Below are 26,161 nucleotides of genomic sequence, written 5' to 3'. Positions count from 1 at the left end.
AACAATTTACACCACGGAGACACTTTGACAGAGCTTCGCCGTCAGAAAACACCTAGCTAATTCCGTTTCAAATGAAACAGACCTACTCCTATTTATAGATATCCTAATTCCGCTTTAACATGACTCAAACGGAATTACAATACAAACGAAATTAAGCACTCAAACGAAATTAACACTTTCACACGGAATTACATTGTAATTCCGTGCGGAATTACATGTTGACATCTTCAAGCGGAATTAGCTCTTCAAGCGGAATTACATTCTTGTCTTGTTTTCTCGATCTTCGTGCCATGAACAATGCAAGACTCGATACAAGACGAAGTCGACAGACGTATGCACCAACAGGTGTTACAAGTCCACCCCCCTTAAAAAGGGTTTCGTCCCCGAAACCGAATTACGTACCAAATAATGTAGGGTAGAGCCATTGCATCTCCTCTTCGGATTCCCATGTGGTATCCGCACCCTTCCTGTGTTCCCATTTAACCTTTACTTGATTGATCTCTTTATTCCTTAAGGTTTTCACCTTACGATCCAAATTCGCAGTGGGCTTCACCACATAGTTTAGTCTATCATCTACCTCGATGTCATCGTAGTGGATATAGGTTGTTTCATCCGCTAAACATTTCCGCAGATGTGGCACATGAAATGTGCTATGAATTCTGCTTAATTATTCCGGTAGTTCAAGGCGGTATGCTACCTTCCCTACACGTTCGACAATTGTAAACGGCCCAATAAATCTTGGGCTTCATTTTCCTCTCTTTCTAAACCGGATGACCCCCTTCCATGGGGATACCTTAGGCATGACTTTGTCGCCAACCTGAAACTCGATCGGTCTCCTGCTTTTGTCCGCATACGACTTTTGTCTATCTTGAGCCGCTTTCAAGTGTGCCTGAACCACATCAATCTGTTCATTAGTGGCTCGAACTATATCTTGGTGAGAGAGTTCACGTGGACCCACTTCACCCCAACATACTGGGGTCCGACATTTCCTACCATAGAGCATTTCGTACGGTGCCATCCCAATACTAGCATCGTAGCTGTTATTATATGAAAACTCGACTAATGGTAGATAGACATCCCAACTGCCTCCAAAGTCAATTATACATGCCCGCAACATATCTTCCAAGGTTTGTATTGTTCTTTCGCTCTGTCCATCCGTCTGAGGATGGTACGCCGTGCTAATGAACAACTTTGTTCCCATTTGCTTTTGGAAATCTCGCCAAAAATTTGAAGTGAACCGGGTATCCCTATCGGACACGATGGATACCGGTACTCCGTGGCGTGCTACTATCTCATTAGTGTAAACCTCCGACATCTTCTCTGACGTATAAGTCTCACGAATCGGAATGAAGTGAGCACTTTTCGTCAATCTATCCATAACTACCCATATGGCATCGAAACCACGGCTGGTTTTTGGCAATTTGGTTAGTAAGTCCATTGTGATTTGTTCCCATTTCCAGATTGGGATATCCAACGGTTGCAGTTTACCATACGGCTTTTGGTGTTCTGCTTTGACTTACAAATAGGTCAAACACTTCTCCACATATTTCACAACATCTCTTTTCATTCCGGGCCACCAATAGTTTTGTTTCAAGTCGTTATACATCTTGGTCGTTCCCGGATGAATGGAATAACGGGATTTGTGAGCTTCATCGAGTAGAAGCTTTTTAACTCCACATGTGTTAGGAACCCAAATTCTATTGAAACGTGTTTTCAAACCGTGGTTGCCTTCTTCGAGATCCTTAACTTGGCCAATATTCTTTCCTTTTTCCAATTTTCCATCTTCACTGCTTCAACTTGCACTTCTCGGATTTGTTCTAGTAAGCCCGAGGTCACAACCAACTGCATTGATTGTACTCGTATTGGTGTATAATCTGCCTTTCGGCTCAACGCATTGGCGACTACATTGGCTTTCTCGGGGTGATAGTGTATTTCACAATCGTAATCCTTGACCGTTTCCAACCATCGCCTCTGCCTCATGTTTAATTCCATCTGATCGAAGAAATATTTTAAACTTTTATGGTCGGTAAAGATGGTACATTTTATCCCATACAAGTAATGTCTCCATATTTTTAAGGCAAATACCACTGCTGCCAGTTCCAAGTCATGAGTCAGGTATTTCTTTTCATGAATCTTCAGTTGCCTCGAGGCATAGGCATAGGCGACGCATCTGAATAAACCACCATGTCGTCAACCCCTTCCGATAATGTTAACACCAGAGCGTGAGTTAACTTTTCTTTAAGTGTTTGGAAAGCTTTCTCTTGTTCAACACCCCATACAAATTTTTCCTCCTTGCGAGTCAGTTTGGTCAACGGTAAGGCAATTTTGGAGAAATCTTGTATGAATCTCCTATAATATCCCGCGAGCCCTAAAAGGCGTCGGATTTCCGAGGGATTCCTTGGAGTGTTCCATTTTGACACGGCTTCTACTTTTGACGGATCCACTAGTACCCCGTCGGCACTAATGATATGCCCGAGAAACTGCACCTCTCGTAACCAGAAGGCGCACTTTGAGAATTTTGCATACAGCTTTTCTCGTCTGAGTGTCTCTAACACTTCTTGCAAATGGTAAACATGCTCAGCCTCATTCTTCGAATACACTAAAATGTCTTCGATAAATATTATTACCGACTTATCCAACATAGGTTTGCAAACCCGGTTCATGAGGTCCATGAACACCGCGGGTGCATTAGTCAACCCAAAGGGCATTACAAGGAACTCATAATGCCTGTACCGCGTACGAAAGGCCGTCTTCGGTACGTCCTCCTCCTTGACTTTCAATTGGTGATAACCCGATCTGAGATCAATCTTTGAGAACCAACTTACTCCATGTAGCTGGTCAAACAAGTCATCAATTCTTGGAAGTGGGTATCGATTCTTCACCGTGAGTTTGTTTAACTCTCGGTAATCGATACACATGCGCATACTGCCGTCCTTCTTTTTCACGAATAGAACTGGTGCACCCCACGGGGATACACTCAGTCGGATAAACCCCTTGTCGAGCAATTCTTGGATCTGAGACATCAATTCTTGTAATTCCGACGGCGCGAGCCGATACGGTGCCTTGGCCACAGGTTTTGCGCCCGGAATCAATTCGATCCCGAACTCTACCTTTCGTTCTGGTGGTATTCCCGGTAAATCTTCCGGGAACACATCCTCATAATCACGTACTACCGGCACATCTTCGATTTTTAGGGATTCACCCTCTGTCTCAGTTGCGTACACAATATATGCCTTGCACCCATGTTTCATAAGTTTGGGCTTCTAGCATTGAGCATACCACCGGGTTACCCCCTTTTTCACCGTATATCGTAACGTGCTCTCCCTTAGGAGACGTCAGTTTTATTTCCTTTCGGAAACAAACCACCTTCGCGTGGTATCGGGACAACCAATCCATCCCCACGATCACTTGGAATTCTCCTATCGACATCGGGATCAAGTCTATTGTGTATTCTTCGTCATCAATGCTCAATTTACAGTTTTCACATACATCACAAACAATAAAACTCTTGTTATTACCTATCTCTACTTCTAAGGGCATAGGTAATTTTGTTAGAACAAATGAAGGGTGTCGAATAAATTCATATGAAATAAAGGATTTATTCGCACCCGTATCAAATAATACACATGCAGGAATCGAGTTTACAACAAATATACCTGAGACCACTTTAGGTTCAACTTTTGCTTCTGCGGCAGTCAATTGGAAAGATATTGCCTTTGCTTTTGGGGCTTCACCTTTCGTGTCTTGCCCATCTTTCTTTCCAACCAGCTCTTGGCATTCCGACGTTTTGTGACCCTCTCGATAACAATTGTAGCAAACCGTCACTTTCTCCGGGCATGATGTAGCCATATGTCCCGTATTCCGACATATGGGACAAGGTTTATCCTTGAAGCGTCATTCGCCCTTATGACCCTTTCTGCAAATTTTGCAACTTGGCGACCCGCCTTTTGCATCCGATTTCTTCACTATTTCGTTTGTTCGCGCTTTCTTGCTAGGGCTTGGATTAACATCATGTGCCCTTCGTTCGCCCCGTTCAACCTACTTTTTCAGTTTAATATCCCGTTCCCGAGCAACATTTATGATCTCGGTAAGGGTCTCGTATTTCGAAGGAGTCATAAACTCCCTATACTCGGCGCTCAACATGTTATAGTAGTAGTATATCTTCTGTTCTTCATTCGTCACCAATTCATTGCAAAACTTCATCTTATCCATAAACGTTGCCGTAATCTTGTCTATGGTCTCGCCCTTGGGCCTAAGTTGCATGAACTCTTCCTTGATTCTATTAATGACTGCCTTGGGAATATGATGTTTAAGAAACGGCGTCTTAAACTCCTCCCATGTCATGGCGTTAGCCGCTTCGCTTCCAATCTCTTTCTTTTTGTTATCCCACCAATCTTTCGCTTGACCCCTTAATTGACCCGTACCATAGGCTACGTAGTCATCTTCATCACAATGGGTCCTCTCGAATACCCCTTCAATACTACTTAGCCATCGTTGGCATACTATTGGGTCAACCTCCCCATTATATATTGGTGGTTTACACACCATGAATTCCTTGTATGAACAAGGCTTTCGTCCTCCAGGCTTTTCCTTTGCTAGATTAGAACTATCTTCCAATTTCTTGATTCTCTCGTCTACTATTGATAGAACCGTGTTTTGAATTTTATCAATAAAGCCCGACAAACTATTTTCAATCGCCCTTCCAACCTCTTCGGCAATCACTTCTCTTATTTGTTCGGTGACTCTTGGCACCGCATTATCATTACCTCCATCCGCCATCTCTAATACTGAAATGTTTACATTAAATGTTAAACATTTCATTTATAACTTATGATTTACTTGTTTTGATTTAATCAAGTTCATAACTTGATTCAACCGTTCTTCTTTCATGCATTTCCTGTGTTTGAGTGAGCTTACACACCCTTTTCATGCATATTTGTTCATGATTTATTTCTATATTCTCTAAATCTACTTAAAACGATTAACTCTTACCGGATGCTTGATCAAGCTTGAACCGAACACTTTCTTGACAACCTTAAGCTCTGATTACCAACTTGTAAGACCCTTGTTGATTTTATAATATGCTACATGAATTTCGTCCTAAAATTTGAGTTTACAAAAAGTTTCATGTTTTAAAAACCATACATGATTGTGGTAAGTACAAAAGCAAAGTTGTAAAGTAGCACCTACTAGTCAACTATCGACTAGTTTAAACATTAATAACATGAGTAGCAAATCATTTACATCAAAACATTGTTTAGACCAAATTAAGTTAACGCGGAAGCATCCAAAATTAGTGTTCGATTCTTTCTATTATGCTTGATCACCATCCGGAAAGACCCTATTAGTACCTAGAGTCGAAACCACATAAAAAGTTAGTCATGACATAGACACAATGCTTGTAAACGAGTTCTAGTATCGAACCATCAAAAATAAAATAAAATTCAATTTTTCACCCTGTCGCGTGTCGTGAAGGGTCCTCGCGTGGCGCGGGTGGCCCCGCATGTCACGCCAGATTTGCTTACCCCCGTCGCGTGGCGCGGGGGAACATGTTTTCCAGCAGGTCCAGTTTCTGGACCTGCATTTTCTGCCAGCTCCGGATTTTCACTATGTTAACTTCAAATGGTTATAACATTGGATCCGTAAGTCCGATTTAACCGATTCTTTTTCCTACGCGACCGTAATTTAATTACGGACGCGTTTATCAACACGTTTGCATAAAAATATTATTTCAAAACAGTTGTTCTATAATTTCTCTCGTATTTATTTGACCCATTTGTTTACAAGTTCCATAACATGTATTATTATCATATAAACTTTAGGCCAATGCACCCGTTTCTATGTTTATTCAGTATGAGCTTTTGCTCCCCTCCCGAGGGTTGCTTGTGCAATAACCATCATGCTTATTTTCAAGAATTTAACCATGCCTTTCGGAATCATTCGACAAGTGAATGTTCCGAACTATAATCCCTCTACAAGGGTTCATGCTTTTGCAACGGATTTACGTGTCCGTTACACGACCTACGCTTGATACATAACTAATAAAAAGTGATGGCTATTAGTTACTATGTTTGTAACACAACTTGTTTTGACCCGTTTGGATGCCGAATGGGTATCCCCATTGTAGACACATCCAAACTCTATTTCTAACTCATGTTTTGACCCGTTTTACATGTCTAATGCACTTTGTCACTTCCGTGACTTAGTGGTTTTTCTTGTTTACCAATTTTCGATATAAAAACGTAAAACCAACAATTAAACATAATGCAGCGAAACTATAAGTCGCGTACCTTTAGAGCACACCTTTTCCACGCGTATCCCCTCTGGCGTGTCCGCTTGACGGTCCGGATTCTTTGCCTAAAGAGTTCAATTCATAATAAGTTTAGAACTCTTTCATAAGTTTTAACGCATTATTTTCTAAAATAATCAAATCTGCGTTTTCACCCAACTTTTAACATTTTAACCCTCAATTAGGCGTTTTATCAAACACCTAGCTGGTCAGATTTGTACATGACCAAAACCAAGTTCATGACTTGAAATCTTTATCTACACCAACTTCAATTAGACACATTTACACATGTTTTTAACTTCTATACTTCAAAATTTACCTCCTAAAACTCAGGTTTACACTAGGACAGGAATCACAATCCTGGTGTTTATCAAATTTCTACAAACTTATGGGTCACCTTCATTGGTGATTATAAACCCTACAAGCCTCATCTAAGATTTTGACAAGAAATCATCTAGGGTTTATCCCTAGACACCATAATACTTCTAATTTCATTCATGCAAGACATAATCAAGTTCAATTTCAGTTTTCACAATTAACCTAGAAGTTAAGACGAATCAAAACATCAAGATTTTACATACCTTATGATCCCTTCAACTAGGTGATCACTAAGTTGTTCTTGGAAATCGATTTGGACTTGACTAAGACCTTTAATTGATCAATTTTGTGGAAGCTAGGGTTTGGTGAGGAGCTCTTGTCACCCCCTTGCGTTCCCTGATCGACCAGACACACTTCTTGTGTGTTTGGTATAATTTGTTTTGTTTTAATTAAATTAAGTTTTAAGTTCTACAATATAGGTCCCTCCATTTTTGTTTAACTTATAGTTTGGTTGTTTTAACCCTATTATAAGTTACTTCAAGACTTGTAGTTAACTAGGTTATAAATTTCTAGTTAGTTAATTCTTGTTTATTTTATACTTTATAATTGTAATATAAAGTTTTACATTTTCGGGGTGTTACATATGATTATAGGAATAAATATCGAATGGATATTTACACCGCTGTTACTTAGCGGTAATTAAGGCATGGTGTCTTAACGGGTCAATATATTGATTCGAGCCAGGTATGTATAATAGGTCAATTCATCATTTAGAACTTGAGGTTCAATGAAGGCTAAACAAGATAAAAATGGACATTTGGTTATCTTTTAGGTAAACCGAATGATTTAAATTATAGTCATTGTGTTTTGAAAACATAATGATTATTTAAACAAGATCCTAGTTTAAAAGGTGAGAGTTTGGTCAATTTTGGCATTAAAAGTCTTTTGTCGTAAAGAAGGACTAAAATTGACCAAAACGTCCTTGTAAGCTAAATCGAGCAAACGATCCTTAAAGGTTGTTTGGAAATGAGTTTTATGATTAACTAAATACTTAGAATAAGTATAAAAAGCGAAAGGTGTAAATCTATGGTCAAATGACTCTATATGAATCCTTGCCGTAAAATGATAAACCGAGGGGTAAAACTCGGAATACATAAAGCACCACATTAAATTCGCCACAAATATAGTTGTGGAGGAAGATTAATTGATAAGAAATGTGGTAATAAAATGCTAGAAACGAATGAAAGCGATTCATGTATAAAATAAGCTTAAAATCCCTTAACGGGTCAAAATAAGCATTTAAGTAAGAACGGGTTTAAGAATGTATATAAACCCGGGATTTGAATCTAGTACGATAGATAACATTGACTTTATGAAGTTTATGAGAAATTGAGATCAAACAAACATGTTTGTTTGATTAATACACGAACGGGTCAAAAGTTCATAATTACATTTTAAGCCGAAGGCTTAAAAGTCTAAATTTTTTTAATTAGGATGTCGGATGTTAACTCCATATGATGGAGAATTAAATTAAGGTCACGTAGGAAGAAACGTGACGCGAAACGGATCAAAAACGAGAAAGTTATGTCCGTTTTCGTGTTAAATATATATCTGGGTTATCAGTTGCGATAACCCAGACACGTTATTTGGTAATCTGGGTTATCAGTTGCCATAACCCAGACAAGTTATTTGGTCATCTGGGTTATCAGTTGCCATAACCCAGACAAGTTATCTACTCGTCTGGGTTATCAGTTGCCATAACCCATACGAGTTATCTGGTCATCGTATTGAGCTTTCGGGCTTAGCTAGATTAGTTATAGATTTCGTATAACTAACGTATATCATGATTTATTATATGTAGGTTATAACTGGAGTATCAGATGACGATCAAGCTCAACGAAGAACCGAACACGATCAAGATTCAAGCTTCCACGAAAAGTTTCGTCGTCCCATTTTAAACGGCGAATGAAATTACAAAATGTTGAAATGTTTTATTTAGTAAAATGTTTTAACAAACTCGAAATTTTTAAGTGTATGTTTAATCTTAAATACACTATTATAATCGAAATTTATTTGATAATTGTATAAAATGGACTGAGGGTCTTACAAGTTGGTATCAGAGCTCTGGTTTAAGAGATTCAAGTATGGTGGGGAAAAAACTATCTTGGACTTAAACCTTATGCTCTTGATAAAGATTGGTGTTCGGTTCGAAGCTTGATCGCAAAATCCGGTAAGTTATTCAATACATTAACGGTCTAGCATGTAAAGTGTTGAAAACAACATATAGGGTTATCGTGTAAAACACATTACCCCAAAGAAAGCGATAAAAGACCGATATAGTTAAACGAATTGCGTATGTTAACACGCGTCGTAGAAAGCCTACGGGCGCTTATAAAGATCAAAGTTACTAATATTTGTAAATGTTTTAAGTTGAAGGAACCTCACATTGGAAGATGACGAGAGTTTAAAGAATTATCGATGTGGTAAAGAAATAGTCTGAAGTATGACAAGTAAGTCATACACGCCAAAGATATGAATCAAGAAACGACCTCGAATGAGAGATCGAACAACAAGGAAAGTTATCAGGGCGAGTATCTACAAGGTACATGTCTTAAACTTATATTACAACTAAAAATATGCAACAAACACATAGTGAATGACAGTTGCATATACAAGATAAAACATGGAAAACCTGGATAGGATTCCTATTTAGGATGACGTTCCAAGAGAAATTCCGTAGAGATACGTATTATTCACAGTCGTGAGTAATAAGACAATAACTGAATTTAATTAAATATAAACTTGGACGAAAATAATCATCCAAGGAAGTATTCTCAATAAAGATCCAATTGAGAATAGTAAAGATCACATCAACGAATGTGATTGTATAAATGGTTCTAAAAAGGGACATTGTATATGTTTAAGGATAAAACGGGTAAAACTAATAATTGTTAATTGACAATTAAATAAAGTTTTACCAAATGAAATCATAAATATGGAAATAAATCGAGAGATTACTTATATGGGACGTGATGTGGTAATTATAATAAGGGCATGTGTACCATGTGTTGATCGCTTACTCTGGCCAAGTAAGTAGTGAACACATGATACCATGAGCTTATTATAATGAGCACAGTTATGTCCGATGTGGTAAGGTCGAAACGAATAAAAAGTTAAAAGAACGTTGGGGTCATAGAAACGAAGGTATTACCTATACAGAAAAAAGACGATCGAAGTCATTGACTTTGGTCATAGTAAAGAAAGGATGATGAATATGATCATCATTCAGAAATTTTAAGACCGTCAAGGATGGTCAGATAAAGAATAAAGTTTTGGTTAAAGAAAGCGATGGATTTCGCTAAGACAACCAAACAAGTCAAAACGAAGTCTTAATGCATACCTAAATGGTTGCATTAACAATGACTTCGGTAAATCACCCGGTTGATGGGTAGGAAATTAAACACATGCGTAAACCGAGAAACGGGAACGCGGATTGAAAGTCAAAGCACTCGGATTATGAGTTATGACTAAAAGACTATAAAATTTCGCAAATAGGAATTTGTGATAATAATGTTCAACTATTTTGAGGTTGAATGGGTTGAATAAAGAATAAAGTTTGATTGTTTATAAATGATGGATTTCACATTAACAAGTCAAACGGGTTGAATACAATATAATGTCAGATGCCATAAGTAAGCGCAAGCCGGATAACGGTAGCGTTAAACGCAAAAGAATAATGAGCCTGGGAATGGGACATAATTAAATACTAATATATGTAAACCGGATAACGGTGAACATAAGGTAAACCGACACATAAATGACGTGAGAAGTCATAGAGTCGAAAGCATTATCTGAAAGAAAACGATTGTAGTCACGAACTACAGTCAAGGTTAACGGATCTTAAACTTGAACCCAAATGATTTTCAAACATAAACAGGGTGCCTTGACACCAAATATGTATTTTAAGAATTACATAAGTTAAAAAGAAAATGTTAGACTAAAATTCAGTTTTAGTAAGAAATAACGTTTTCACAAATATGAATATTCTGAGAGGAAATGAAATAGTAAATATTAAAAGATACAGGTCTTGACACCGATAAGCGCAAGACGATACATTTGAAAAGAAATATTTTCGATAATGAAAGGTTGAAATAAACTTAAACATGACGTGACGTGATCACGGTCAAGAAAAGTAATGTGAAGTATAATCACATTATAGCCCAAGCGATGGGTATAAGGTAACTGGACTAATAAGTCTAGTTAGTGAGACCGGTTAAGATCGAAATTTAAATTGAGAATTTTGATAATATGCTATTTATTATGAAAATAGCGTGGAATAAAAAAATCAATAAATTTCTATGATCAAATGGCCAAATTAGCGACTCGATCAAGTGAACGACAAAGGCCCATGAGACCTTATTAATAACAGAAAATACTGATCACCTATTTTGAGGGATCATGATACAACCCAAGCGAAGTGTCGGGAAGTCAATTCAAACAAAAGAGTTTGTTTGTTAAAAGTGAAAGATTTCATTAAAGACCTTTAAACAGGTTAAAATAACGAATTCATGAAGAGTCCGAAAGTATAAAAGCGATGGACTTCGCTAAATTAGCTAAACAAGTGGAAATAACTAGATTATGTTATTTTGAGTTGTATTATTTCGTATGAAATGCATATATGCTTAGTAACCAAAAAGATATTACCATATTTTTATGGTCATGATAACAATTGGTTAAAATATGAGCAATGCTCAATTGATATCGAAATCAAGTGCATTGAGTTTAAACTCAATGAACTATGCAATAAAGGTTTCGAGGACGAAACCTCATTAAGGGAGGTAGACTTGTAACACCCCAAAAACGGGTTTGGTAATCAAACCACGTTAATATTAAAAGACGGGTAAAGTACTATTAGTGGTAAAAGTAACCCGGTGAATATTGGGATTTTAAACATATAAACCTAGTATTAAATAAAAGTTGTATAAAGGCTTTTAAGAAGTTAAGTTTATAGAAGGCCCGAGCTAACGGGACATAAAATAAACTAAGTCAAAAATTTCGCCGAACCCACTAAGTTAACTAGGAATATTTAACCTACTTAATTAGTGGGAATGATATTGGAATTAAGTGGGTTGTAGCCTACTTAATAAACTAACCAAACATGAGGGGCCACATTTGGATAACTTGAAATTTGTAATATAAAATTGGCTAAACAAAACTAAAACACACATAGAGTGTGTTTGAGAATGTTCTGTTCGAACCCAGGAGGTTCCCCAGGAGCCAAAACCCTAATCTCATAAAAAATCATCAAATTGAAGGCTTAAACGAAGCTCAAATTCACAATTGAATGTGAATTAATGATCACCTAAGCTAGGGGATCATAAGGTATGTCAAATTTTGATGATTTGTGAAGTGAAAATTGAATAATCATCATAACCGTGAATTATGAATGAATTATTGAAGCTATGACTGAATTAGTGATGTATTTTAGCTTAGGAATAAAACCCTAAGTGAAAATTATACATATGATGCTATATATTGAATGATTTGATGATTTACCACACTAGGATAAGTGGGTATTAATCACATGATGAATTTGATGATATAATTATGATTAGAATCATCATACATGATAGTAATCAGGAAATACTTGAACAAATTGTGTGTTTGAGTATATAATCATACTTACTATGATATGGGTTTAGTGTGATATGTCAAAATTTGATGATATGTTCATGATTAATGATGTTTAATATCATCAAATATTAATTTGGTAACTTATGGTTACAAGAACTTGTTAAATAAGTGATTAAAACGGTAACATATGAATGATGCTTACCGGATAATTGGTTAAGTAATTAAACGAGTAGTTAAGCTACTTCGTATAATTAATTAGGTCAATAGGCAGTTGACTTTTAAAAGTCAAACTGACCAACGATATGATCGAATAATAAATTCGACATAAGAATCATAGCATGGAATAGTCGTGAATGATTACGACTAATCTAACCATCTTACAATTTACAATGATAGTTTGATGCTTGACAAGCTAGGTGAAAGCTTGGGAAGAAAGCGGGTCAAACGAAGCAAGAATGATGGAAAAGCATAATCTGGATGCTAGGTAAGTAAACTTACATTCCATTTATTTAATACCTATTGATTTTATAGGTTCTGAATAATATAAAGCCTTATTTGAATTTTGATGTTCCGACACGACATGTACGGTTCGGAACAAAAGACAACAAAGATGAACCATGTTTAATGGTTAAAAAGAGCTAATACGGTTATTTAGTCGTGAAAGGACTAATAAATAACGAGTTTTGAATAATTTCCTTATAAGGTAAACTAATACAAATAATAAAGGTAAAATGGTAATTCGATCACTCGTTGACAATTACCGTTAGTTTGTGAAAGACACTTTATAGCATAAGTTATAAGGGGTCAAAAGAGTCAATAAATGATTTATAAGGAAAATGACTGTATGGTGTAAGCCGGAGCGAGTCATGTAGATGAGATAGTAATAAACTTTATCTCGCTAATAAATTCGGTCACTTAGACTAAACGGGTCAAAAGGTGAAATATCACCCTTTGACAATAACGACTAATGGTTTGTCAAGTTGTATGATTATAGGAATAAATTTCGAATGGATATTTACACCGCTATTACTTAGCGGCTATTAAGGAATGGTGTCTTGACGGGTCAATATATTGATTCGAGCCAGGTATGTATAATAGGTCAATTCATCATTTAGAACTTGAGGTTCAATGAAGGCTAAACAAGATAAAAATGGACATTTGGTTATCTTTTAGGTAAACCGAATGATTTAAATTATAATCATTGTGTTTTGAAAACATAATGATTATTTAAACAAGATCCTAGTTTAAAAGGTGGGAATTTGGTCAATTTTGGCAGTAAAAGTCTTTTGTCGTAAAGAAGGACTAAAATTGACCAAAACGCACTTGTAAGCTAAATCGAGCAAACGATCCTTAAAGGTTGTTTGGAAATGAGTTTTATGATTAACTAAATACTTAGAATAAGTATAAAAAGAGAAAGGTGTAAATCTATGGTCAAATGACTCTATATGAGTCCTTGCCGTAAAATGATAATCCGAGGGGTAAAACTTGGAATACATAAAGCACGACATTAAATCCGCCACAAATATAGTTGTGGAGGAAGATTAATTGATAAGAAATGTGGTAATAAAATGCTAGAAACGAATGAAAGCGATTCATGTAAAAAATATGCTTAAAATCCCTTAACGGGTCGAAATAAGCATTTAAGTATGAACGGGTTTAAGAATATATATAAACCCGGGATTTGAATCTAGTACGATAGATAACATTGACTTTAAAAAGTTTATGAGCAATTGAGGTCAAACAAACATGTTTGTTTGATTAATAGACGAACGGGTCAAAAGTTTATAATTACATTTTAAGCCGAAGGCTTAAAAGTCTAAAATTTTGTTAATTACGATGTCGGATGTTAACTCCATATGATGGAGAATTAAATTACGGTCACGTAGGAAGAAACGTGACCCGAAACGGATCAAAAAGGAGAAAGTTATGTTCGTTTTCGTGTGAAATATATATCTGGGTTATCAGTTGTGATAACCCAGACAAGTTACTTGGTAATCTGGGTTATCAGTTGCCATAACCCAGACAAGTTGTTTGGTAATCTGGGTTATCAGTTGCCATAACCCAGACAAGTTATTTGGTCATCTAGGTTATCAGTTGCCATAACCCAGACAAGTTATCTACTCATCTAGGTTATCAGTTGCCATAACCCATATGAGTTACTTGGTCATCGTATTGAGCTTTCGGGCTTAGCTAGATTAGTTATAGATTTCATATAAGTAACGTATATCATGATTTATGATATGTAGGTTATAATTAGAGTATCGGATGACGATCAAGCTCAACGAAGAACCGAACACGATCAAGATTCAAGCTTCCGCGAAAAGTTTCGTCGTCCCATTTTAAACGGCGAATGAAATTACAAAATGTTGAAATGTTTTATTTAGTAAAATGTTTTAACAAACTCGAAATTTTTAAGTATATGTTTAATCTTAAATACACTATTATAATCGAAATTTATTTGATAATTGTATAAAATGGACTAAGGGTCTTACACCGTGATGACGTCACCCTAGAACAGCTGAAATCAGATGATTTCATGGTGAAAATGCAAGATTTGATGGTGGAAATGATGTGAAAGTGTGTGTAGGTGATAGAAGTACAAGATTTGGAGTGAAATACTTACGATTTGGGCCTTGAATCGAGAGAAAAGTGCGTGAAAGTGCAGAAGAGCGTCTGGATCGGAGGAGGCTGTCACTTCAGTGAGAAATGATGTGACAGTGGGGTACTTATAGGCAAGAGGGGGGGGGGGGAGGTGGTGCATAGTGATCCGGTCGGATGACCATTCGATCGAATGGTCATTCGATCGGATGGCTTGCTTGGGTTAGTTTTCCGACTTTTCGTTCCGTTCGTTAAGCGTTGCGATAGTTTGTTTACACATATCCATACATATATATATTTATTATAATTAGCCATAAATAGGTCGTATATAAGTATCCACATTTTCAAGGTTGCATTGCGATAATCGATTTGCGCGTGATCGCGGGTGCGCGTTCGAGTCTTGCATTGCGTTACGTCGCATCACGACTATCAAGGAGAGTAGTTTAAGTCCTCACTCAACGTCATCGTGAGTGTTAGTGTATGCGCTGTGATGTGTTATAATGATAAAGTATGCGCAATATGCAAAAAGATTGCGAAATAGCGTTGTAAGCGATATAGTTACATTATGATTCGATCTCTGGTGCCAGGCGTAACGAGTGTAACGAGTAGTAACAACGCACGAACGTTCGGGTTGTTACAGTCTCCCCTGCTTTTGGAAATTTCGTCCCAAAATTAATCCACAAGGAGGGTCGCGAGGATTGATGCAGGTGAGAAAGCGATAAGAAGCGTCAAGATAAGCGAGCGATCGATCGAAAATTGACGAGTGAAAGCATTGCGGAGACTAGACGAGAGCGGCGAGTAAGGCGATTCGTATAAGGATGGTAACTCACGAATAGGCGATCCAAAAGCGTTTTCATTTCTCGAAAAGTTTGATTAATTTGATGCGAAAAGGTTTGAAAAACACTAGTTTTATGAAAATTTCCTCATAGTGCGGTGTTGAACTGTATCGATGTTCACACCAGCGCTTATAAGAGAAGTTTTGTTAAGTTGTTAAAAGATTTCAAGGTAATAAAACTCGTTTTACGAAATTTTCTCATCACGCGGCGTTAACATGAGTCGATTGTTACACCATCATCACGAGAAAATCTTGTTTTGTCAAAGGTTTTGATTAAAATTTAGGAATTTCTCCCTTTGTTTCGTAAAAGTTTTGTAAGAAAAAGTTTTGTTTACTCAAACGGTTTTAATAATACCACAAATTTCAGTTTAAAGTTGGGCCCCACATGGCACCTTTCCACGAAAGTTTGACAATATGGCTAAAACACTTATATATAGGAAGTACCAGCGGCGTATCCACCATGCTTTAGCCATATGGACTCCGTTCCATGAAGCAGTGTCACGTGTGTCAACATGGTTCTGATAGATTTTCGTTTCCTTGGTCCAAACGAGGAATGGTTGGACCAAGTTTAGAAGAAAGGTGGGATAATCTGAGTGATGAAGCCGTTTACAAACTCAGTTCAGTGATACGAGTGAGTGCGATAATCGGTAAGTGGTAAGCGATGAGCGATAAACGAAAATGAAAACAATAAGCGAAGACGGCGGCGATGAGCGTTAAAGCAAAAAGCGACGAGCGATAAGCGACAAACGTCAAGCGATACGCGATAAGCGATAAGCGATAGAGTGGTAAGCGTCAAAAGCATTGAAGCATTAAGCGTAAAGCGATAGCGAGTGCGAGATAGATTCCAGCGATGGTGCGATTTCGAGCATGTTGACTTACGAAAAGTCTAGCGATGACACGCTTGAGTTGCGATGAGATTGCTACGCCTTGCGATGTAGTTTAGTGTGTCGAAAATAGTTTCAATAGTATACTTGGTCTAATAACGTTTAACGTCGCATGGCACTTTCTTCACAAGAAATTGGTTGGCATGGCGAAGCACTTATATATCAAAAGTACCAGCGGCGTATCCACCATGCTTCAACCATACGCCTCTGTCCCGTGAATAGGTGTCACACTGTGTTAACATGGTTAAGATGCTTATATATAGGAAGTACCAGCGGCGTATCCACCACTCTTAACCATGCTTTTAACGATATGGCATCATTGAAACTTACTACGATCTCCGTGCACTGACCACATTAATCCCGTGTGCACCCGTGATTATTTTGATCCTTGCACGTCTATCGTACCTTATTTCAAGAACGCATAGTGGGGGTAAAACACATCATATAGTATATAGTGCTAGTATATAGTTTGTGCGCGAGTACGAGGGGAAGAGAGAAACAGAGTCAACGTTGCATCGCGTAGTAGCATAAGTTCCACACATGAATATTTAGCATCGAAAATCATATTACAACATTGTTAAGAGCATAGTTGATGTTGCGGTAGAAGACTTCTGCGGAGACTGCGATTGTTGCTGCTGTTCCTCAAGTTCATGGCCCTGTGCGACAGTGCTGGGTAAGATGACCCAGACAGTTGCAATTTGCGCAATAGTGACAGTTAGCTTCTTTCGGGTGATGATATGTACACAAGTGACACAGGGGATGAGTTCCAGTGTAGGCGCGCTTCGAGTGAACTGGGACTGCTCGGAGAGGTTCAGGATTCAGAGTTTCTTGATGTGAGTTTGTTGCTGCATATTCAAAGCTCGGGTTCTTTCGCTTGCAGCTGGGCTCGTCGGCGTCTTGCGGTGGCATGTCGTCGTCAGATGAGTTAGTAGAATAGTCGATAGTATCCGTGGATTCATCAGACGACTCGGTAGTGCCATCAGATGATACAGTGGTAACATGGCTAACCTTCTTGGTGGGATTCTTGGAGAAAAATCCTTCTACGACTCGTTTGTCGTTGATTTCTGCAGCCAAGTGATAGGTTTCTTCGATGGTAGGAGGTCTCGCAGCCTCGACAAAATCACCTACACACTCAGGCAAGCCGCGAATGTACTTCTTGATGGCTTTTCTTGAAGTGTCGACTTGGCATGGGCAAATACTGCTAAGCTGTTTGAACCTTGCTGTGTAGCCGGCATTGTCACCTTCGACTTGTGTGATTTTCCAAAACTCGTCTTCTAACTTCTAGACTTCGTGGGGAGGGCAATATTCTTTCTTCATGAGCTCCTTCAACTCATTCCAGGAGAGGGCGTAAGCTGCGTGGATCACACGTTTGTTACGTTCGGCTGTCCACCAGTCGAGTGCTCGCGATTGAAATACTCCGGTAGCGCATGTAGTACGAAAAGGATCGGGGCCCCACTCTGACGAAGGGTAACCTCGATAGAATCGAACCACTGGAGTAGCTGAGATACACCTCCTTCACCTGTGAAGACCATCGGGTCACAGGCTTTGAAGTGTTTGTAGAGGAAGGCAGATTGCGGCGCTTCCGTCTTAGAGTCTTCCGAGGTTCGAGAGTTGCTGAGAGAGTGAACCTGAGCGACAATTTGAGGAATGACCTTGGCCACTTCCTTAGCCACAAGAGAGGCAATCCTCTTATCGGCGTTTTGTCTAGCTCTTCTCCTAGTTGTTCGTCTCGAGGTAGAATCGTTTGAAGACATCTAGACAGAGAGAGATTTGGAGTAAGATTCGAGCATAATGATTTTCGAGTTTTACGATGCGATTGAGCGCGTTCAAAACTTGTTGCAGGTAGTATAGTAATATGTATTCACATAGGAGCCACATAGGAGACACGAGATTCCTAAGTTCTCACACAAGTGATTTGTTTGTATATATATATATATATATATATATATATATATAAATAGGTGTAGTTTATACCTATACACATACATGTCGGTGTAGAATACGCGAGGGTGCGTTGAAGAGAGAGAGCGAGGGCGAGAAATTAGACTTTAGTTTTGTTGCGAACATTCGGTTTTTGTTTTAGATTGCGATGGTTGTGCGAGTTGTGCGTTTATAAAGCGGGGGGCGAAAATCGATAAATCGAGAAATCGTTAAAGCGTAAAATTTAAATCGTTAGCACATAAGCGTAAATAAGTTCCATAAAGTGTAAAACCGGCGAATCATAGGCTCGAAAAAGTAGACAGAGTGCCTTGGGTGTTTAGGCATCGACAACCCAAAGTAACTTAGCTATCCTCAACAAATTCGCGCACGCGTTTTGTCTAGTAGACTATGCTTCCACTGGGATGCAGCTCATGGCATTCGTCCTCCTAGTCATCATGCCACTCAAGTCATTGATATAGTCGAGTCTTTGGTGAGAGCTTTTGAAAACCATTTTAGGGAGTGGAACAGGTTATTAAGATACGGGTTTCACCCTTGACTCAACAACTTCGCTCCTAGCCGTGGTTGTGCTCGTCGAATAAATTTGGGAGTTCCACTAGATTTCGAAATGGAGATTTCCGTTGAGATATGGATGTCACTCCTAGCTCAACGAAAGGTTCTCGTGCTAGAATAATGCGTTGAGTAAGCGATCTTATCGAGAGTTCTTGGTTTTCACACCAAATCTCGACTTGACCACTCGGTTGTGTTATGCGAGTATTTTTGAAAACGTGTGTATTGTGTCAGCCTTAGGAAAGGCTAGTAGTGTTACAGCCTTAGGAAAGGCTTCTTTGGGCGAAGCTGTAGTACGCGGTGTTCACACAAAGTTGTAGTTTTAGCAGTTTGAACGAGAGTAACAAAAGTAGGCTTGTACTAACCCCTACTGGGTTCGCACGAAGCCTGGTCTGTTGGTACTTAGACTATAGACTAGGTCAACCTGACTCGTATCCCGGACTAGGTCGAGTCATAAGATTTCACCTAATTCCCTATACTTATGGCTCTGATACCAATCTGTCACACCCCAACTGATGGCGGAATCATCGGGGCGATGCACTAGGCGAATCAGATTGCTCAAGAGAATCCATAACAACTAAATTGCGACAATATTTAATGTGTTCATTATCCCATACTAATAAACAAATACAATCACATAAGCTGTCACGAATTTCATGTTCTCTCAGACAATACAAATCCGACAACCTAGATTTTAGGTGTGTTTCTAGACTTCCTAGCTTGATTTGATGTAGACTGCGACTAAACCTGCAACATACGTTAAAATAACGTCAATACAAAAGTATTGGCGAGTATACAAGTTTTGATAGAGTAGCATAGTAGATAAAAAGTGCTGCGAATTACCACATACATAAACGAGATACACAACATATATACAAGTCAGATACTACCAGCTAAGTCACTCGAGCTGCGATATGCGATTGCTATTCATCCTAACTAGACCCCGTCGGGTGATATAGTACTATACTAGTTAAGGCGGGACGTCGTGAGTAAAAGTCCTAGCACATATGTAACTAGCATCACATGTCAATACGTAAGTCACTCATTCGCAAGTGATAAATAGTCTAAACGGTTGATTTGTTTTGATAAGTGTGATTTTGATATAAACATATGTTACACCCAAAAGTGCGATAAAAAGGGGTCGAGTATACTCACAGTTCGTGTTTAACAAGTAAACCCAATCTTGGATTGAAGGGAGCGCGTATAAGATTAGCCTGATCACAGAATGATAGCGTAAGCGTTGAATAGCGTGTACATTGCATCAGGTGAGATGAACGATCAGAGGGTGGTCCGATCGGATGGCCATCTGGATGGATGACCCTTCGGTCGGGTGGTCATTCGACTGAGGAAGGTGTGTTTGTAAGATGTTTGCACTTTTGAAGTTTTCGTTGTAGTATAGGTTTAGTCATTCGATCGGATAGTCATCTGGACGGATGGCCATTCGATCGGATGGCAATTCATTCTAAGTGTGGGAAGTTTTCGAAGAACAAGTCTCCTGGTCGGATGGTCATCCGATCGGATCGGATGACCATTCGATTGGGAGTGATGTTCCTTGAAGTTGGCAAAATTTGATTAAGTGTTTGAAAGTCCAAGTCACCTGGTCGAATAGTCGTTCGATCGGATGGTCGTCCGATCAGATGGCTATTCGATCGAGCAACTGTTTGTTTGAACCTTGTGTAACCAGTTAAGTTGAAAAGTTTTGCGGTTTAACCGAGATGGTGTGACAACATGTCAAACGACGGAAAATACATCAAGTCCAGCTCGTTTGATCGGCTGGGAATCACCCCGTTCTATCAGACCCAACTGTTCTTGACAGCGTTCCATGTTCAACCCGTGAATCGATCGTCTCTCGTCTAGATTTAGTCGAGATTAGTGTAAAAACATGTAGAAATCTGTTAGATCTGAACTGTTCTTGATGAGATGAGGTCATTCAACCGTGTTCATCGGAACCCGTGATGACGTCACCTTAGAACAGCCGAAATCAGATGATTTCATGGTGAAAATGCAAGATTTGATGGTGGAAATGATGTGAAAGTGTGTGTAGGTGATACAAGTACAAGATTTGGAGTGAAATACTTAAGATTTGGGCCTTGAATCGAGAGAAAAGTGCGTGAAAGTGCGGGAGAGCGTCTGGATCGGAGGAGGCTGTCACATCAGTGAGAAATAATGTGACAGTGGGGTATTTATAGGCAGGGGGAAGGCGGTGCATAGTGATCCGGTCGGAGGGCCTTTCGGGATGGACATCCGGTCGGATGACCATTCGATCGAATGGTCATTCGATCGGATGGCTTGCTTGGGTTAGTTTTCCGACTTTTCGTTCCGTTCGTTAAGCGTTGCGATAGTTTGTTTACACATATCCATACATATATATATTTATATTAATTAGCCATAAATAGGTCGAATATAAGTATCCACATTTTCAAGGTTGCATTGCGATAATCGATTTGTGCGTGATCGCGGGTGCGCGTTCGTGTCTTGCGTTGCGTTACGTCGCATCACGGCTATCAGGGAGAGTAGTTTAAGTCCTCACTCGACGTCATCGTGAGCGTCAGTGTATGCGCTGTGATGTGTTATAACGATAAAGTATTTGTAATATGCGAAAAGATTGTGAAATAGCGTTGTAAGTGATATAGTTACATTATGATCCGAATCTCTGGTGCTAGGCGTAACGAGTGTAACGAGTAGTAACAACGCATGAACGTGCGGGTTGTTACAGATCCCCTCTTGTCTCTGATTATTATTATGGTTACAAATTTCTGAAAAAAGTATGCTTTGTTGTATGTTTAGGCGCCGAAGAAGGAGAAAGCGCCCACACCATCATCAAAGCCGGCCAAATACCATTGCGGAAAGCAGAAAAAGGTAAAATTTCCTATTTTTTTTAATTTTCAATATGCGTTTGTGATCTGTTTTGAGCTGCAAATTGATTGGGCAACACAGTTTGAGAAATGTTGAATTATGTTTGTCTTTTTAGTGTTATTTTGGCTGATTTAAAACCTGTATGTTACATGATTTGTGTTTGTTTTTAATGAATGGAGATTGCAAAGCAGGTGTTTATTTTCTGTGTGATATTTATGTCTTTGTTTTTAATGAACGGAGGTAGCACAACAACTTTGTGTAATTGTATATATTCTTTTCACCGATTGTTAATGATTAACTTAATTTGGATGCCATATTGTTTCTGATACAGTTGCTTGCTAAATGGTTAGTTTAAAATGTTTCGTAGTTAAGATTGTAAAGCATGAAGTTTAAAATATTCCGTAGTTTCTAGTTTGCATATGAATAAGCGTTGTGTAGTTAATGCAAAGCATTGATTCCATGATTTAAAAAAATGTTATTGTCTTTTTATGAATTTTATTTCAGTCTTGTATAACTATTATTTATGTTTGAATATTAAAAAACTCTTTTAAGTTAAATAAAATCAGTTTATTTATATTTCAGTTTATTTCAGCAGGTTGCAGAAGTTAGAAAACAAACAGTCTTTTCTTGCAGACTGCAGAGGTTTGGTCCACCTCTTCATCTGCAGATGTCTGCAGATTTGGTCCGCAAACTGCAAACGTTTTACCTATGAAAAAACAAACAGTACCTAAGGGTATTTTGGGAAAATCCTATTTATTGATTTTCTCTCCACATGCAAGGCACATGCATATTCCACCCTCGTTTTTTAAACGTTCATAACTTTTTTATACGACATTATTTTTTCATAAAATTTCATCACAAAATCGAGCGTTTTTTTATCTTTAATTTGAGTACCATATTTTTATATAAAATATGACGACTAAAAAAACCATAAAAATGTGTTGTATTTCTATTTTGTATAACATTTTTTTGTGCTGGATTTTTATACTATATGTTTGTGCTAATTTTTTTTTCTTAAAATTTTTTTCTCATTTTTTTGTGCTGGATTTTTTGTACTATATTTTTTTTTTTGTGTTGAATTTTTTCGTGCTATATTTTGTTGTATTAGATTTTTTTGTGTTATATTTTTTTGTATTGCATTTTTTGTGCTATATTTTTTTGTACTGGATTTTTGTGCTAGATTTTTTGTACTAGATTTTTTTGTTGTATTTTTTTGAAAACAAAAGGGGTGTCACATGTCATTTTTACACTCTTATTTAGAAGGACCAAAATGTATTTTCTTCCTACTTATATGGAGTGCCACATGGTATTATCACAATCATTTTTAGTCTACTTAGACAAAATCTACTTTTTAGTGGATCATTCCCCTGGGTTAAAATATTAATTTACTTATCAAACATTTATATATGTATATTGCTATATATATATATATATATAGGCTAATTATAAGAAGAAAACTCACTCCAGTTGACTAAACCCTAAAAACTCACACATGTGGCTAGGATTGATCCACGTATGAACTTAGATTAAGAGTAGGCAAGGGCATAACCGTCTTTTTCCCTCTTTACCTTTTGAGATTTGTGTGACCCCTTTTGATGTGTAAGTCTGCACACGCAGACCTTTCAAGCCCTTTCAAACATTGCTTGTTCTTGTCATGGGTTTCATTAATTACATTTTGTACTTTTGTATATTAAAAAACGTTTCTAATATCTTCTCTTTTTGTTCTTACATATTCATGGATATAATAGTCTCACATCTCATTTATTTCGAACCAGAGAGAGAGTGCAGTGAGAGAAAGAAACCATACTCACCATTGAAGGCTATTTGCATTTAACATGGCCGATTCGAACAGCCAACACCATCGGACCATTGCCGGTGGTACGGAGACACTCATTGATCATCCTGGTTCACCCTTAAATGTTGTTCCTCATAATCTTTCACCTGTTTTTGCATTTAATGAAGATGAAGATGCATTGTTTAAGAATAGGGTTGTTGAAGACCCTGAACCTATTTCTTCAGAGTTTCCAGGTGAGTTTTTTTTCTGTTTTATTAAATGTACAGCTTTAAATGCATACGAGTACTTTTGTAAATTAAGGATTTCTTGTTTAGTTTTTCATTGGATTGTTCTTGATTCATTTTCTTTGTTTTTTATTTTGTATGTGTAGTTATGAATCAAAATGCCACAAATGATGATGAAGATGGTGTTCAGAATTGTACTTTTACACAGTTGCTATCTACAGGTCATTTTTGTTTATGTGAAACCATGATTTTTTTTCTATAGGGTTATTGTAACATACCCTTAGTTTTATGCTTCGTAGTTTGTTATTATTATTTATTTTATTTCTTTTGTTGGTAGAGGAGGAAATGTATGGTTAGACTTGTATTTTTATTTTATATGAAACAAGCTTTTATATTTTGTAGAAGGTGAAAAATGTGTGGCTACACTTGTATTAAGTTTTTATGAAACAAGCTTTTATATTTTGTAGAAGGTAAAAACATGTGTGGTTACACTTGTATTAAGTTTTTATGAAACAAGCTTATATATTTTGTAGGAGGTAAAAACATGTGTGGTTGGACTTGTATTTTGTTTTTTATGAAACAAGCTTTTATATTTTGTAGAAGGTAAAAAATGTGTGGCTACACTTGTATTAAGTTTTTATGAAACAAGCTTATATATTTTGTAGGAGGTAAAAACATGTGTGGTTGGACTTGTATGAAGTTTTTATATTTTTATTGGAAGGGGAAAACAGGCTGGGGAAAACATTCGAGTTTACATTTTTGGGCTACATAAAAAATTCCACCAGCATCTACACTTTTTGGTGACATAAAAAAATGTACTACCATGTTTTTTTTTGTATTTTTAGCGAAACGTGTTAAACTTGTTTTTGAGAATACAATGTTACATGTAAAAAAAGTTTTCAACCTATACGTGTTAAAATTTATTAAACAATACAATGTTTTCTAAGACTCGTGACCTTTTTTGTAGGTATTCATGCGAACGATGAGTTTTATGTTCACCACACACCCAATGGCACTAGAATGTGGTGTCCTAATGTTCCTATTGTTTTAAAGCCTGTTGTTGGTTCTGTATATGAAACGTGGAACGACGTGTTCAGTATGTACAAGGACTATGCTGTGTATTCTGGGTTTTCTATTCGTAAGGGCAAACCAAGAGATGGAAGGGTTTTGTCACTCACCAGTACATAAGGTGTACTAAATATTCAAAACCACAAATTAGGCGTAAAACTGATACCTTGGAGCAGTCAAACTTGACTATTAGGCAAAGTAATTTCACAGTGACAGATTGCAAGGCTAGTATACAGGTTAAGTTTTCTGAGGGTAGCTCTATGTGCACAGTGGTAGGGTTCCATGAGCACCATAATCATCCCTTTGTTGAGCGTTTTAATCGTGACCTAAGTAGGATTTCAAGGAAACTACCCTTTACATCCAAACAGTTTATCCATAACATGAGTTTGAACAGAATTGGTCCAATTGTTTCTCACAGAGTTTTAGTGTCCCTGATGGGTGGACATCACAACGTACGTGGGACGCCAACTGATTTTAAGAACTGGAGCCAGTCGGTTAGGCTTTATATTGGTGACCGTGATGTGCAACTTGTTATAGATCGTTTGAAAGAAAGATCGGAGAGCTTACCAGACTTTTACTATGAGTTTGTGGTTGAGAAAGGGCAATTGAGGTCGATTTTTTGGGCAGATGAAATTTCCAAGATAAACTATGAGGTGTTTGGTGATGTGTTAGTTTTTGATGCGATTTATCACACTAACAAGTAAAGTTTTGCAACCTGGCACTTTTTTTCCCCTTTAACATATTATTACCTTTCGTTTTTTTTCTTTGTCATGCAGGTACAACATGATTTTTGTTCCTTTCACTGGTGTTGATAATCATAAACAATGTGTGACATTTGGTGCTGGCTTGCTATTCAATGAAACCACCGAGTCTTACAAGTGGTTACTTGAATCATTTCTGAAGGCACACAAGAAGCAACCAAAGTTAGTTCTGACGGACCAGGACCCTTCAATGAAAGCTGCCATTTCAGAGGTTTTCACAGACGCTCGGCACCGCCTTTGCATGTGGCATATTATGAAAAAACTTCCAACCAAGGTTTTATTAATTTATCAATCTTGTTTGAGAAGTTTTTATTTTGTTACTTCTTTTAACAGCTTGGGGTCCTGTTATTTATAGATTCATGGAGACCTATTACAAAACTCTGAGTTAAGGGCATTGATGCATCGTTTGGTG

The 26,161-nt window shown here is 37.7% G+C and overlaps 2 protein-coding genes across 2 annotated transcripts; both read right to left on the bottom strand.

Annotated features, from left to right (window-relative positions):
• Positions 1-745: 745 nt before the first annotated feature.
• LOC110870083 lies at positions 746-1,980 on the bottom strand. Its single transcript, XM_022119282.1, has 2 exons — positions 1,748-1,980; positions 746-1,037 (listed from the first exon to the last, which is right to left on the bottom strand). The coding sequence occupies exons 1-2, from the start codon at positions 1,978-1,980 to the stop codon at positions 746-748; spliced, it is 525 nt and encodes a 174-aa protein (XP_021974974.1).
• A 155-nt stretch (positions 1,981-2,135) lies between these two features.
• On the bottom strand, positions 2,136-3,849 carry LOC110870084 (uncharacterized mitochondrial protein AtMg00860-like). The gene is made up of 2 exons (XM_022119283.1): positions 3,657-3,849; positions 2,136-2,488 (listed from the first exon to the last, which is right to left on the bottom strand). Exons 1-2 carry the CDS (start codon positions 3,847-3,849, stop codon positions 2,136-2,138), a joined length of 546 nt encoding a protein of 181 aa, XP_021974975.1.
• Positions 3,850-26,161: the final 22,312 nt, after the last annotated feature.

Source organism: Helianthus annuus, chromosome 8 (assembly GCF_002127325.2).
Source record: "Helianthus annuus cultivar XRQ/B chromosome 8, HanXRQr2.0-SUNRISE, whole genome shotgun sequence".
In the NCBI taxonomy this organism is placed as follows: domain Eukaryota; kingdom Viridiplantae; phylum Streptophyta; class Magnoliopsida; order Asterales; family Asteraceae; genus Helianthus; species Helianthus annuus.
This window is presented reverse-complemented; position numbering and strand designations above follow the sequence as displayed.